The following is a 13136-nucleotide window of genomic DNA, read 5'->3' as shown; positions in this document are numbered from 1 at the left end:
AGAGTGTGCAAAGCTACTGCATTTTGTAAGTCATGGCTTAGAATTTAGCATGACCATTAATCCCTGCTGTGATTTCTCCAATAAACTATGGCAGAAGACAGTGCATTAATCCTGCCAGTAGCTCAAACCAATTTCCTTGTTCATTGCTCCATGCTCCACCAGGCTCATTAATTAGATTTTTGCAGAGCTTGTTCACAAACAGGCTGCTTGCACAGGTAAAAGGTTCCTTCATATCTTGGCCAATGCCCAATAAAACCAATCAGAGATAGAGGAATCCAAGGCAGGCAGCATTCAGTGATCCGGCTGCCCCCTTGCTTCACTTTTCCCTGACTTGGCCTCGTATTTTATATGCCGATGCCTATTTGACACATTCCAGAATAGTTCAGTTTCTGCATGGATTTCAGAGGAAGCAACTCCTTCGTGCTTCTGCAATTAGGGAAAGGAGAAATTCTCATCTTCTTCAGAGCACTCAGCTGTACTCTTATTACATGAATAGGCAAGCTACACTTTCAGAGGACTACTTCCATTTTAGTCATGTTACGACAGTAATTTTTATGCCACTTGTAAGGCTGAAGCTCTATACAGCTCATCACTCCATAGAGATGAGAGAAGATAATGACTTCCCTACTGCTGGTTAACAACCAGTTATGTCAGGAAGCATAAAGGACGGAACTACTCCTATCTGGATGATGAGTAGGTTGTTTTCAACCCTGCTAGCGGTCAGTCCTTTCCTTCAGCCATCTTAGCCTAGTATCTATTATTTGCTTCCGAAGAGGAACTTGGAGATCTGCCAAAGCCTGAGCCTGGGCATCCTCCAATAAGCAACGTAAGTCATCTTCTTTTTCAATTGCAAGAAGCGGATTCAGAAATTAGAATGGCTACGGGCATATTTCTGCAGCATAGTTTCAATCTGTTTCTAATTCTTGAAGTGTCTGTTACAATATGAGGAGCAGGAATCAGAAAATAAAATCTAAAATGAGCCTTATGTCATTCACGATTGCATGGGTCAGCAGTTCAACTAGGGTGGGATAAGACCACCTCCTGATTCAGGAGGACAACTTGGAAATAGCTGTGGAAATAATTATGATAATAATGTGTTGGCCACGATTAAAAAAAGGATATGTTGTTTTGTTTTCTGTATGAAGTGATTAAGGTTGTTTTCAGAGCAAGGGATGAAAAATGAGGCAATGGCTTATTCAGAGGTTTTGTAACAGCAACAGAATATCCTTACAGCTTCTCATTGGTTTCTCCCCCACCCCCCTCAAGCACCTCTTTCTTAAAAAGATGCCCAGAAGCAAATGTTTTAGCACCAACCACAGTTTTGGGCAACACTACAACCATGCATCTGGGATTGTTCCAGCTCCTTTCACAAGTCTTCATTGGTTCAGTAGCAATACTGCACTGCATTTTAAGAACAGAGGTTTACACATATTTGAAAGGAAAAAGAAAAACCCCACAGATGCAACAGAAGCAGCAGCTTCATTGAGCAGCGGATTGTCCTTCCTACCTACCCACTCAAATGATTGTCCTGATAAAACTTAACTCATCAGAAGAATTAACCACAATACTGAAAATCGAAACCATCATACAATAAGTGGCATCTTATTAGTTTATTATGTCTGGCCTGAGACTGTCCGGTGCACTAATCTTCCATTGGTGCATTTTCTAATGCTGCACACAGGAAGGCATATCCTCAGAGGGAGGTTAGCACCAGGGTCCAAAATATGCAGGCAGTAATGTTGCCCAATTCTTCAACCTAACACCAGGAATTCAGGTACATGTTAAATATGCTAAGAGGGGCCATTTCCCTCTTAGATAGAAGCCAGAAGATAAGAATTATAGTATAAAAATACACTTTGGGACCAAAGACATATCCCTTTCAGAAACTTCAGAAAAATAATACACGTGGATATAGAAAACAAAGCACATTCTATTCAATTCTCCAGTAACAAATAAACACTCCTCCCACTTTCGGATGCTCTTAATAATAGTATATAGGTAACAGGATTGAGAAATCTGTTTTCCTGCCACTGATTCATGATCAACAAGTCTTCTCTGTGTCATCTCTTCTTCCTTTCAGCAGAAGCCAGAGAGAAGGCTCCTGTTGAGGAGATCCAGGCTGGGGCAGGAGGGAGAAAGGATGAAGTGACCCAAACACACCCCAATCCCATATATATTATTTCTCTAATTTCTAGATGTTTACTTTCAGATGCTCAAGCTCTGGTGGTGGGTGTAGAGCCGGGTAAGAAGAGATAGCTTCTAGCTCAGTGGTGGCGAACCTATGACACGCGTGCCGGAGGTGGCATTCAGAGCCCCCTTTGTGGGCACGCGCAGTCGCCCCAGCCCCGCATTCCCCTGTGGCCTTCTTACCAGCAGCCCCCCTGGAGGAGAGTCGCCCCTGAGCGCAGTCCACATGGAGCAGCACAGCCAAGGACATGGCAGCCGGGCAGCGGGGACAAGACTCTGCCCTCGCGTCCTGTCGTGTGCAGATGATCCATCAGGGCGCGGGTGGAGGGCGTGGCTGCCAGGCGGCTGCTGGCCCACCTGGACGATCTACTGCAGCGGGCCGTGGAGGCAGTGGGTGGCCTTGCAGGGGCAAAGCGGGCTGGGTGCAAAGTGAGGCGGGCAGGGAGGCACGGGCGGGTTTGGGGCACTCAGTCTCTAAAAGGCTCGCCATCACTGTCCTAGCTGCTGGAATCAATTTTTTTCTTGCTGAGATTTCTAAGCTTTTTTTGGTTATGGCATTTTTTTAAATTGACAAGTCCAGAGGCATGAAATGGAAGGGGGCTTAATGCACTTTTTGACAAGTTAATTCAATGCATGGAAAATAAGCCCTCTGCATTAGCTAAGTGAAGACTTCATCTCCCAAAGCAGCATACACCACAAAAACAGCTTTCAAGGATTACATGTCCTGCTTGAGCATTTCAAAGAAGTATCTACTAGATTACAAGTATCTATGGACATTATCAATCATCCAGGTTGTTGACTGTCCCGGTTGGGGACCCCTGTACTAGATACATGGTGAACAAGTCATCTGCCCTGCCTTATCTCTTTCTAAGATGTTTGTAAGAAACAAATCGTGTCTTCTCTCTGTTAGTAGCTAGTTATGTAAATCTGCTGTTCCTACAAAATTAAGTGCTAACTGGCAATAGCTGGATGTAAACTTCCTGTAATTTTGCATACTTCTATCATATAATTCATTAATGAATAGGGAAGAGAAGGAAATGCGGAGTGAGAAAAATAGGTTATGATGCAACTGACATTCAGAGATTGCCTGCCCTTCCTTGAATTTTCCACTATGGAGCCTTCCCTAGAGGAAGAGATAAATGTAGGGAAAACTGGAGAACCAGAACAGTTTTTAAGCAAGACAGGAAAACCTTTTACGTCTCTTATTCTTGGGAGGGAAAAAAACCTTTGCCGGCTCCCCAAACTACTCTAGCTGAAGAATTTGGGGAGTTGAAGTCCAGGCATCTTAAAGTTGCCAAGTTTAAGAAAATACTGCACTAGTAAATGACATGACACAAGGTTTTCGGCAAAATGACAGGCAAACCCCCCCTTTATATAGGAAAAAAACCCCACAAATCTGTTGAAATGTATGTTTCATCCATAATTTGCAATCATTAAGCAAGCGTTTCTGAAGGCAGATTTGAGATGGAAAAGAATGAGACAGGAGATTCTTGCTCATTTTAATACAATTATTACATAATTTTGTATAAATCATAAGAGTCGAAAGTATTTTAACCTGTTCCTTCCTTTTATCAGCTGCATTTCGTCTTGTAGCATAATTTAAATTTCAGAGAACAATTGTGCAACCGGATGCTTTTTTTGAAGAGCCGCCTCTTCCCCTACTTCCTGGTTCTTTCTATATTGGCTTTCTAGTCCCTCTGGAATTAGTTCTGGTTGTTAAAAGACCAAGAAATGCAGGAAGAATGTAAAAAAAAAATTTTTTTTGGTATTTCCAGCTTTCTCCGTGTATTCATTTAAGCCATGCAACAACCATTTTTGTCACTCCTTAATCTATACTTTATTAACCTAATATACATATGCTTAGGTCTTTAAGTCCTTACATGGCATGGGTCCGGGTTACCTCGAGGACCACCTGCTGCCGGCGTCAACTCCCCTCCGCCCTGTGCGTGCCCAGAGAGGGCCTCCTCAGGGTGCCTCCGGTCAGGGAATGTCGACTGGTGGCCCCCAGGGGGAGGGCCTTCTCTGTGGGTGCTCCGGCATTATGGAACCAACTGCCGGTTGAGCTCCGGATGGCATCAGACCTCCGATCCTTCCGCCGCGGGCTGAAGACCCACTTATTTGAATTAGCTGGTCTGGCCTGATGGGGGAATATGGGTTTTTAATTGGTTTTTTAGTATTTTATTATTGTTGTATTTTAATTGGGCACTGGTTTAATTTCCTTTTAACTTTTGTACCGCTATTTATATATGCCCTGTGAACCGCCCTGAGTCCCTCGGGAGAAGGGCGGTATAGAAATCAAATAAAACAAACAAACATAAATTCTAATTCAGGTAGTCCACGAGTTACCACAAGCCCAAAATTTCTGTTGATAAGTGAGACATTTGTTAAGTGAGTTTTGTCCCATTTGACAACTTTTCTTGCCACAGTTGTTAAGCAAATCAGGCTTCCGCAGACTCTGTGGTCAGACGGTTGAAAAAGGTGATCCCATGATCCCAGGACACTGCAAGCGTCATAAATATGAATCAATTGCTAAGTGTCTGAAATGTGATCATGTGACCACGGGGCTGCTGCAACCATCGTAATAAGTGTGAAAAACTGTCATGTCATTTATTTCAGTGCCACTGTAGCTTCAAACCGTCACTAAATGAGCTGTTATAAGTCGAGGACTATCTGTAATCTATTTTCAAGATTACCCACTAACTTGATGGCAAGAACATACTTCAATATGAGAGTTACTATCCATATTTCACCCCATAGGCTTGTTCTACCTGTATAGCCAACTGCACAACTCCACCCCACCATCTCTCTTCCAGGAATCTTCTGGTATAACTATTCCCAACCTGGCCACCCTCCAGAGGTATAGGCTTCAACTCCCAGTATGTGTGACAATTGCTAAGAGTTCTGGAAGCTGACGTTCACAGATCTAGATAACCCACAACAAAGATGGGGAAGTAACTTCATCAACCAGTTGAATCAACTACGGTTACCTTCTGGGAGACCCCGTTAACATTTCAAAAACAAGGAGAACCTCAAATCAGAAGTGAGCAGGCATGCTATGCTATCTCCTAAAATTTAAATATGGCCCCAGGAGTTTTTTTAGTAGATTAATTAAAATGCTGAGTGTGGGGATTTGGAGAATTAAGATTCTGGGTGAAGGATTCCCTCTGGGGTACAAATCTGTTATAAGGAACTTCAGAACTGTGATTATTTTTTTAAAAAAATTGAATATATCCCTTCTATTATTTCTGCTAGCTCCAACGTGAAAGAAGGAATATTCTGCTACCAGATGTCCTTGTGTGACATCATTGCTGACGTCAAATATATTTTCTTCAAAGTAGTTTCTGTATAACTATTTTCTTGGAAGGGGATGTTCTGTAATCAAGACTGGATTACTTGGAGCCTTTTAACTCCAACAATAACTCTGTCGAAGGATGCTTGAAATCCATTTAGCAATTTTCATCAAGCAATTACCTCCTCTTTCCTTGAGGATTAGCCTACCGTACCTCTTTAAAATTGGGGGCAGAATCTAAGGCTGCTCCTTTCCTCTGAAGCATCACAATAATTACTCATTGGTGCAGAAACCTATATCACCACAGTGCTACGGTATGAAGCAACTGCCCCATTAAAGGCAATATTTAAACTTACCCATTTGTACAAGTGCCTAGGTTTTATTAGCAACCTAGCCCAATTTAAAAAGCCAGGGTGTGCGACAGTATACGTGTCCCAAAGGTGCACAACTTGAGCTGATAGCTCCAGTGGCCTTTAAATATTATTGCAAAAGTTTTATACTCCAAAGAGTATAAGACTTTTTAAAAAATTGATCTAACAGAAGAACTGCATTAATTAATCCTAGTTTACATTATTCTTTCTTGTAAGGTTAATGATTTTCCACCCATCGTCTGAACGTTCAAACTGGATGTTACCCAAACTTTCAGGGTCCTAACGAGGTCCTGGAATGTTCCTCTCTGAGATTCTGTGTGTATTCATCCCTCATGTTTAACCCACGTTTGTTTTCCACAGAATTCTTTAACTAGTTAAAAAAAAAAGTCAGAAAAAACTTTGCACTCATCTGTAAAAATACAAAACCCATTAAATTCAAGAAAATGTTCTATAGGGAATATTCTAGGCAGCAACCTTCAATTATTAAACTTGTATCAATGCATGCTTTGAGAGATGCCTTTACTTTTTGGGAAGCTGTGTATATGGCGTGATCTAAACAGAAAGGAATGCCATTCCAAACATTCCTGAACAAATTAAACCAACATTTTTTTACTTTTCAAACTTGCTTCTTTTTAAACATAATTATTGCAAACGTCTAAAATTTCTCAAATCCCTCCTGCTAAAAACAGCTAACCAGTAAAAAGGCATTTGCTGCTGTGTTCAAACATTCCCCATTAATTCTACAGTTAAAATAAAATAAGTTTGGCTCTGAAACGAATCCTCTGTCCTTGTGGGGTAGGGTATAGGAAAAACATCATTGGCTCCATCTGCTAAAGGGATTTTCTTCCCTCCACCATTTTATACATTTTTTACACAGACACAGACTCACACACACCAGTGTTGGGGTACCCTACCATTTGAGAACTTCCATCCAAACAAGTCTTATTTCTTGAAACCATGAGGCAAAAGACAGAATATTTTTAAAAAAGACGGCAGATATCCCAATTAAAACCAATCCCTGCTAAATTCCAAAAACAGACTTTCTGTTTTCAGTATTAATTTTAAAAGACTGTGGTACTGCAACAAAAAGCGCACAATGAGCATGTCCTGTTCATAAATACAAATCATCCCATCCCGTTACACCCGACTAATGCTAGCTTTGTTCCAATGCTCCTCCGAACAGGGGTGGGGTGGACTCCCAAATGGCGGTTCTTGCTTTACAGAACATGAGACACAGATGCCCAGCTCCAGAATGTGAACTCAGCACAGGAAAGGTAAACTGAAAAGCTGAATGACGTCACCTACTCACCCTAGATCATTCTCATGAGGCAACTACTGTCTGCAAGCGTGAGAGCTTCCTAAATCAGTCTGTGCTACTAACTCCTGCACAAAATTTAACATCCTTGTTACAGGAGAACAAAAGAGCTCTTGGCAACGGCTGATTCCTTCCGTGGTTCCCATTTAACGGACCCACATGCTCTCCTCCAGCAGAGTACTAAATACAAAAAACTAGATAGGAATGTAATAACTGGGACAGACTCTGCCCTGGAGTGATCCCCACAAGCCCAGCAATGTTAGGAATAGTTGGGATCCTTTAAAAAAGGCTGTTATTGTCCTTTTTTATATTGCTATATTGGACAATGAAAACCCTCCTGCTTGCCTACCTACCCCTCATGGGTATCCTGAAAATATGCTAATTCTGACAAACTGTTGCTCCCCCCCTAAAAATCCTTGCCCTCCCCCCCAAAAAGTATTGTGTGCATATATTTTGTATAACCCACTTTAGCTTGCCTTATGCTATGGCCTCTCCCGTTTCTAACTCTGATATATAGTAGCAGCCTTCTATTTGACACCAACTCGAGTACACATCCCAAAAATGTGCTTCTAAAAGAAGAACACAAGGATTGATTGGAGGCCTAATCTCCATGGCAAGTTGTAGCCAAGTTCATGATAGACTTAAGATTCCATATTCATGTGAGCTGAATTATTACATTCTGACCAAGGTACGTGTTTATGTGTAGAATGAATTTTCTTCCCGTTTCAGATTCTACTGATTTCTGAAATTTGCATTTATTAATCTGTCTGGCACTGATGAACTTTTATGGATATGTGCCTTGCTTGTCAATAAAAATAAGCTTGCCATCCCCCACCTTCCTTCCCGAATCCACATTTGCTTCTTCACACAAACTTCTGAGTTTCATTTCTATCTCTTCTTTCTCTAAAGTTCAGGGCTATTTGCAACAACCGTCTCAACATTAATATCAACATTAACTTGTTTTGAGCTTAAACTCCTCCATTTAAAGGTGACCTTTAATGGAAAGCAGTTCCATAACTGAGGGACAGCGATTATAAAACAAGCACCTACCAATTTGCTCTTTTCTTTCTTGTTGGCTAATTTTGAAATAGCTGAGAAGAAATTTGAGTGTTACTCTAGTCTTATTCTTTTACCATTTTCTCTACTTAAACTAAGTACACAGCTACCAGATCCTCTTCCTTTGGACAATAGCATATTTATTTTATTTGTATCCCACTTTTTTTTTTTTACAAATCATTCAAGGCAGCAAACACACACCTTCCTCCTCCTATTTTCCTCTCAATAACAGCACTCTGAAATGAATTGCGCTGAGAGTGTGTGACTGTCCCAAGGTCACCCAATTGGCTTTCAGACAAGACTACAGTAGAAATCATGGACTCCCGCTTTCCAGCCTAGTGCCTTAACCACTAGACCAAACTGGCTCTCTTCTGATTAAAAAAAAATTACCACATTGCATTTCGGTAACTTTTCACTTTTGTTCAGTTGTGTTTGATTTCTTGAAGACTACCAGATTCGTGCAGTTTTCTTGGCAAAGGTTTTCAAGAGTGGTTTGCCATTAACTCTTCCTAGGGTCAAGAGAAAATTACTTGCCCAAGATCACCCACCTGGTTTTGTGCCTAAGGCAGAACTAGAACTCACGATCCCACCCCACCCCAAGCCTATGTCTTAAGTACTACACCAAACTTTACTCTTTGAGTAAAAACCACCATCAGAAAATAGACTTGGTTCAGAATCCAGGATCCTCTCCTAAGAGTAGTAATCCACACCTGTCTGCCAATCAACCAAGTAAAAAATCAACCTGCATTCTCAATTTGGTGCCACCTATACAGATTGCTAACAAAATGCACCCAGGCCCCAGGCTTTGCCCCAAGGCCTTTATCAACAAATCCTCCTACAGCCTTTATTCACATTCCTTGATCAACAAAGATTGCAGAGAACAAACTGGCTAGTGGCCTTAAATGTACTTTGGCAGGCCCTGCTAAGGCCTTAGCTTAATTTGCATCTTGTTTGTTCACCAGAGGCTTCAATATCCAAGCTTCTCTGGATGGCTGCCACCAAAACCTCCATTTCCCTGAAAAGAGACAACTAAAAAAAAAGGGAGGAGGGCAAATGGAGAGCTGGCAACGAAACTGTTCAAGGCACTGAGAAGAAGCAGGTGGGGGGGGGAGAGAATATGATCAAGAATTTCATTAATTGCACCAATTCAATTTTATGCATGACTCGTTTATTCCAAAGCAAATCTTTTAACACCAGCTATTTCTCCCTCTCTTCAGCCTTTTAATCTTACTCTAAGGACCTATTGCTTTCTGGGTCTTCCTCCCAAGTCATTATGCATAAGATTACCACTTTCTCCAAATCAGTCCCTTTCACTTTTCTTGACACCTACCGCATCTACTCATATAATCAGCTTTGGGTTCTTGGCAAACAGGTACTATAAGAACTTTCTAACCTCCTCCCCCCCCAATCTTCATTCTTGCATAGACCCATTTCAGAGATGGATGTCCCTTCTTTTGGAACATCTGAAATTCAGATTCCACCACAAAACACAAGCTCTGCGGCACTGCGGAGCGTCCAGTTTTTGATCTGGCAAACTTTTATCAAGAGCAGTGACAAAATCGTGGGATGTTATTGATGATTAGATTATTATTCACAAATCACCATAAATGCAAAGGAGTTAAGAAGATTCAGAAACAGCTGGGAATAAAATTATCTGGACTCATAGTAGCTGTGCTGGGTGGGACACATGGCCCTGAATTAAAAATACAATGCAGAAACAGAACTCCATTTTTCATTCCTTCTCCACCCCAAAAGAGACCAGGTATACCCAATCCTCAGAAGCAGCCTGATAGGGCTGAGGACTGCAACTCCCACAATTGGCAAACCATCTGGAAGGCAATAGTTTGGAAACTGCTGCCCAAATGCATCTGGGACAACTTTTTCATATTTAGCTGCATGTAAATCTGCAAGCTGAACTGCTCTTTAGAAGGCCAGATCCTGAAGTTGAAACTCAAATACTTTGGCCACCTAATGAGAAGGAAGGACTCACTGGAGAAGAGCCTAATGCTGGGAAAGGTTGAGGGTAAGAGAAGAAGGGAACGACAGAAAATGAGGTGGCTGGATGGAGTCACTGAAGCAGTAGGCGTGAGCCTAAATGGACTCCAGAAGATGGTAGAGGACAGGAAGGCCTGGAGAAACGTTGTCCATGGGGTCATGATGGGTCAGACACGACTTTGCAACAACAAAATCTGCAAGATTACTGGGGGGGGGAGGAATAGAATCCTGCACTCATTTACCTGGGGAGAGTGGAGATAGCCGCACTGAACCTAGGAGATTTGCAACTGGAGAAGCAATTAAGTGACACCCAGCAAAGGACAAGTTGTCCAGGCTTCCCACCCCCGCGTTGCTTTCTCTCCCCAAGACCCTTTCTGTCAAGAACGCAAGGGGAGGGGTAATCGTTTGGCCAATAGCGAAGCAGAAAAATCTGGTTAGCCAACATCAGCTGAATAAACACCAGCACAAATGAAGAGGGGGTAGGAGAAAAACAACATAAAATAGGTGGCAACATTAAAATGAAATGATTCCATCCAATCCTGTGGGTACCTCCAAAGAGGAAAGCCGATTATTACTATTTTTTTATTTTTTTTTAAAAAAGATACTGAAAATACAGACCTCAAAGACTTAGGAACCGGGCATTTTGTCCTCCGCCAAATCTATTTAAATGGTGGAGTCAAACTATCCGGAGGAAACCTGTCTGTAGCCCCCCCCCCGCGTTTCCTGGCTTGTAGTAAATGTGATCCGGAGTGTCAACCTCAAAAGCCCCCGTAGTACTATGCCTACATTGCCTTGGCATATTCTAAGCACGGATTTAAGGCTGTGTGTGTGTGTGTGTGTGTGTGTGTGTGTATATATATATATATATATATATATATATATGCATGTGTGTGTGTATACACACATGTATATGTATGTATATATATATGTATATATGTGTGTGTATAATGGCTTCATCTTCATTTTAGACGATAAGGCTGAGCAAAAATACATTCCAATGTGACTTTTAAGATTTGGCACTAGAAGAGCGGGTGCAAAAAAACCCAAAGCCAAAATCCCACCCGTTCCAGATCCGGAACGATTTAAGAGCAACATTTGGAAGGGTTTCAAGAAGTGCGTTAGTTACGCACGCGCGGAAGAGCGACAGGCGGAGGGTAGGGGAGACGCTTGAAAAACAAAACGTTCCGAGGAGTTTCTCCCTTCCTCAGCGGCTTCTCTGCAGAAGCCTCCAATATCTACTCTCTACTTTCTACCTTCCTCGGACCAGGCGGGGAGGGGGGGGAGGAAAACGCGGGAAGGGGCGACCGAGAAAAACAAGGCCGTTTGGGGGGGGGCGCCGAGGGAATCCAAGTTCACTTCTCCTCCCCCCCCCCGCCTCGCGCAGGGGGCCCTGTCGATTTCGACATTTAGGGAAGGGAGGGGATTTCTCGCGCAGACCTGTCGCTACCGCCTGCCCTCCCCCCCGCCCGAATCGAAACGGATTGACAGTCGCAAACACTGCTCTACACGGCACATCTGGACGCCAAGGGAGGGGGGCGAATTGGAAGCTTCTCTCTTAAAGAGACGCGCGGACTACACACACACACACACACACACACACACACACACACACACACACACACAGAGTTGGGAGGAAAGTGCTTTTAAGAAACACGCATCTCCTTCCACCCACACACTAGGACTTCAGTTTTTTTTTTTGCACGGCTCAAATAGTAGTGAAGTACACACACACACACACACACACACACCCCACACACGCTCTTTTAATCAGGCTGCTTAAAGTGGGGGGGGTTTCTTTCCTTCCCCCACCCCCACCCCCGTCCCCAGGGCGGGTGGCAAGCTAGGAAGAAAACAACTTTCCAACTTCCGACTTACCTTGTTTCGAAAAGACCAAGGCTTCGTCCCTCTGCACTTGGGTGATGATAGACCGGCTTTCCATCTAACAATCCCGCTGACCCTGGGGATCCTTTAGTCGGGAGGAGGGAAAATATCCGAGGAAGAGGAGGAGGAGGAGGAGGGGGGGGGCAAATGAAGCAAGAGAAGGAATGGGCGCGATGGAAGAAGGCAAGGAGTTCGCCCGCTCCTCCTTCAATTGCAAAGCCGCGGAGTAAGCCCTTTGCAAAGGCAGCGGTGTAGACGCTCCTCAGATCGGGTCCAACATGGAGAATCCAGGGCTGAAGCAAAGGTGGGGGGGGCAACCCCACACTTGTCTGTCTTGTCCGTGTCTCTCTCTCTCTCTCTCTCTCTCTCTCTCTCTCTTGTCTCTCCCACAGGCACACAAAACACCCAGGCTCGAGGAAATGGGACGCGGGCGGTTTCCAGTCCTCTCCCAGATAAACAACCAAGCTCCGGATCCTTTCTGGGCGCCTCGCTTCCGCCCGGCGGCTTTCCACAAATCGGACCCAACGGGCTCTACGGCGTGCATAAGGGCCAAACCGGGCGGGGGAGCGAAGCCGAGGAGGAGGAGGGGGGGAGGGAGCCCCGTTACTCTTGCAACGTTCGAGGCTTTTGTTATTTTGTTACCACCAGTTCAGTGGCTCTCTCTCACACAGGGAGTAGCCTTGAAACCGCTCCGGCATTTCCATTGGCCCAGAGAGAGAGAGAGGGGGGGGAGAGCGAAGGAGGCGTGGCTAAAAACTCTACTATGCGGTGTTTACCTAACAAACATTCCAGGCGCCGGAGAAAAAGAGAAGGGCAGAGGTGGCCACACCCCTTTTTGGGGGGGCGGCCTTCTTGCAGGATGGCTGGCTTCTCCCAACAGGCGCTGCCTGCGGGGGTGGGGTGGGGGGGGGAGGTGGGGGCGGAACTGAAGATTTGGAAGTTTTCTGTTTGGGAGCCTGCGAGTGGAAGAAAATATAAATGTGTAAATGACGGCAAGGAATGTACAGTTTCTTCAGCGAGAGGGAAAGTCGACACTTAAAAA

The 13136-nt window shown here is 43.8% G+C and overlaps 1 protein-coding gene across 2 annotated transcripts in view; it reads right to left on the bottom strand.

The window, feature by feature from the left end:
- CTDSP2 (CTD small phosphatase 2) overlaps positions 1–12821 on the bottom strand; it is a 57677-nt gene extending 44856 nt beyond the window's left edge. For both annotated transcript variants that reach the window (XM_081317230.1, XM_081317231.1), the window contains exon 1: positions 12089–12821. In XM_081317230.1, coding sequence (XP_081173356.1) covers positions 12089–12152 — 64 coding nt within the window. In that variant the 5' untranslated portion in view covers positions 12153–12821. The remainder of the gene's footprint in view (positions 1–12088) is intronic.
- Positions 12822–13136: the final 315 nt, after the last annotated feature.

Source organism: Vipera berus (assembly GCF_964194415.1).
Source record: "Vipera berus genome assembly, chromosome: 2".
In the NCBI taxonomy this organism is placed as follows: Eukaryota; Metazoa; Chordata; class Lepidosauria; order Squamata; family Viperidae; genus Vipera; species Vipera berus.
The sequence above is the reverse complement of the archived record's forward strand: the minus strand, read 5'-3'. Positions and strand labels throughout refer to the sequence as shown.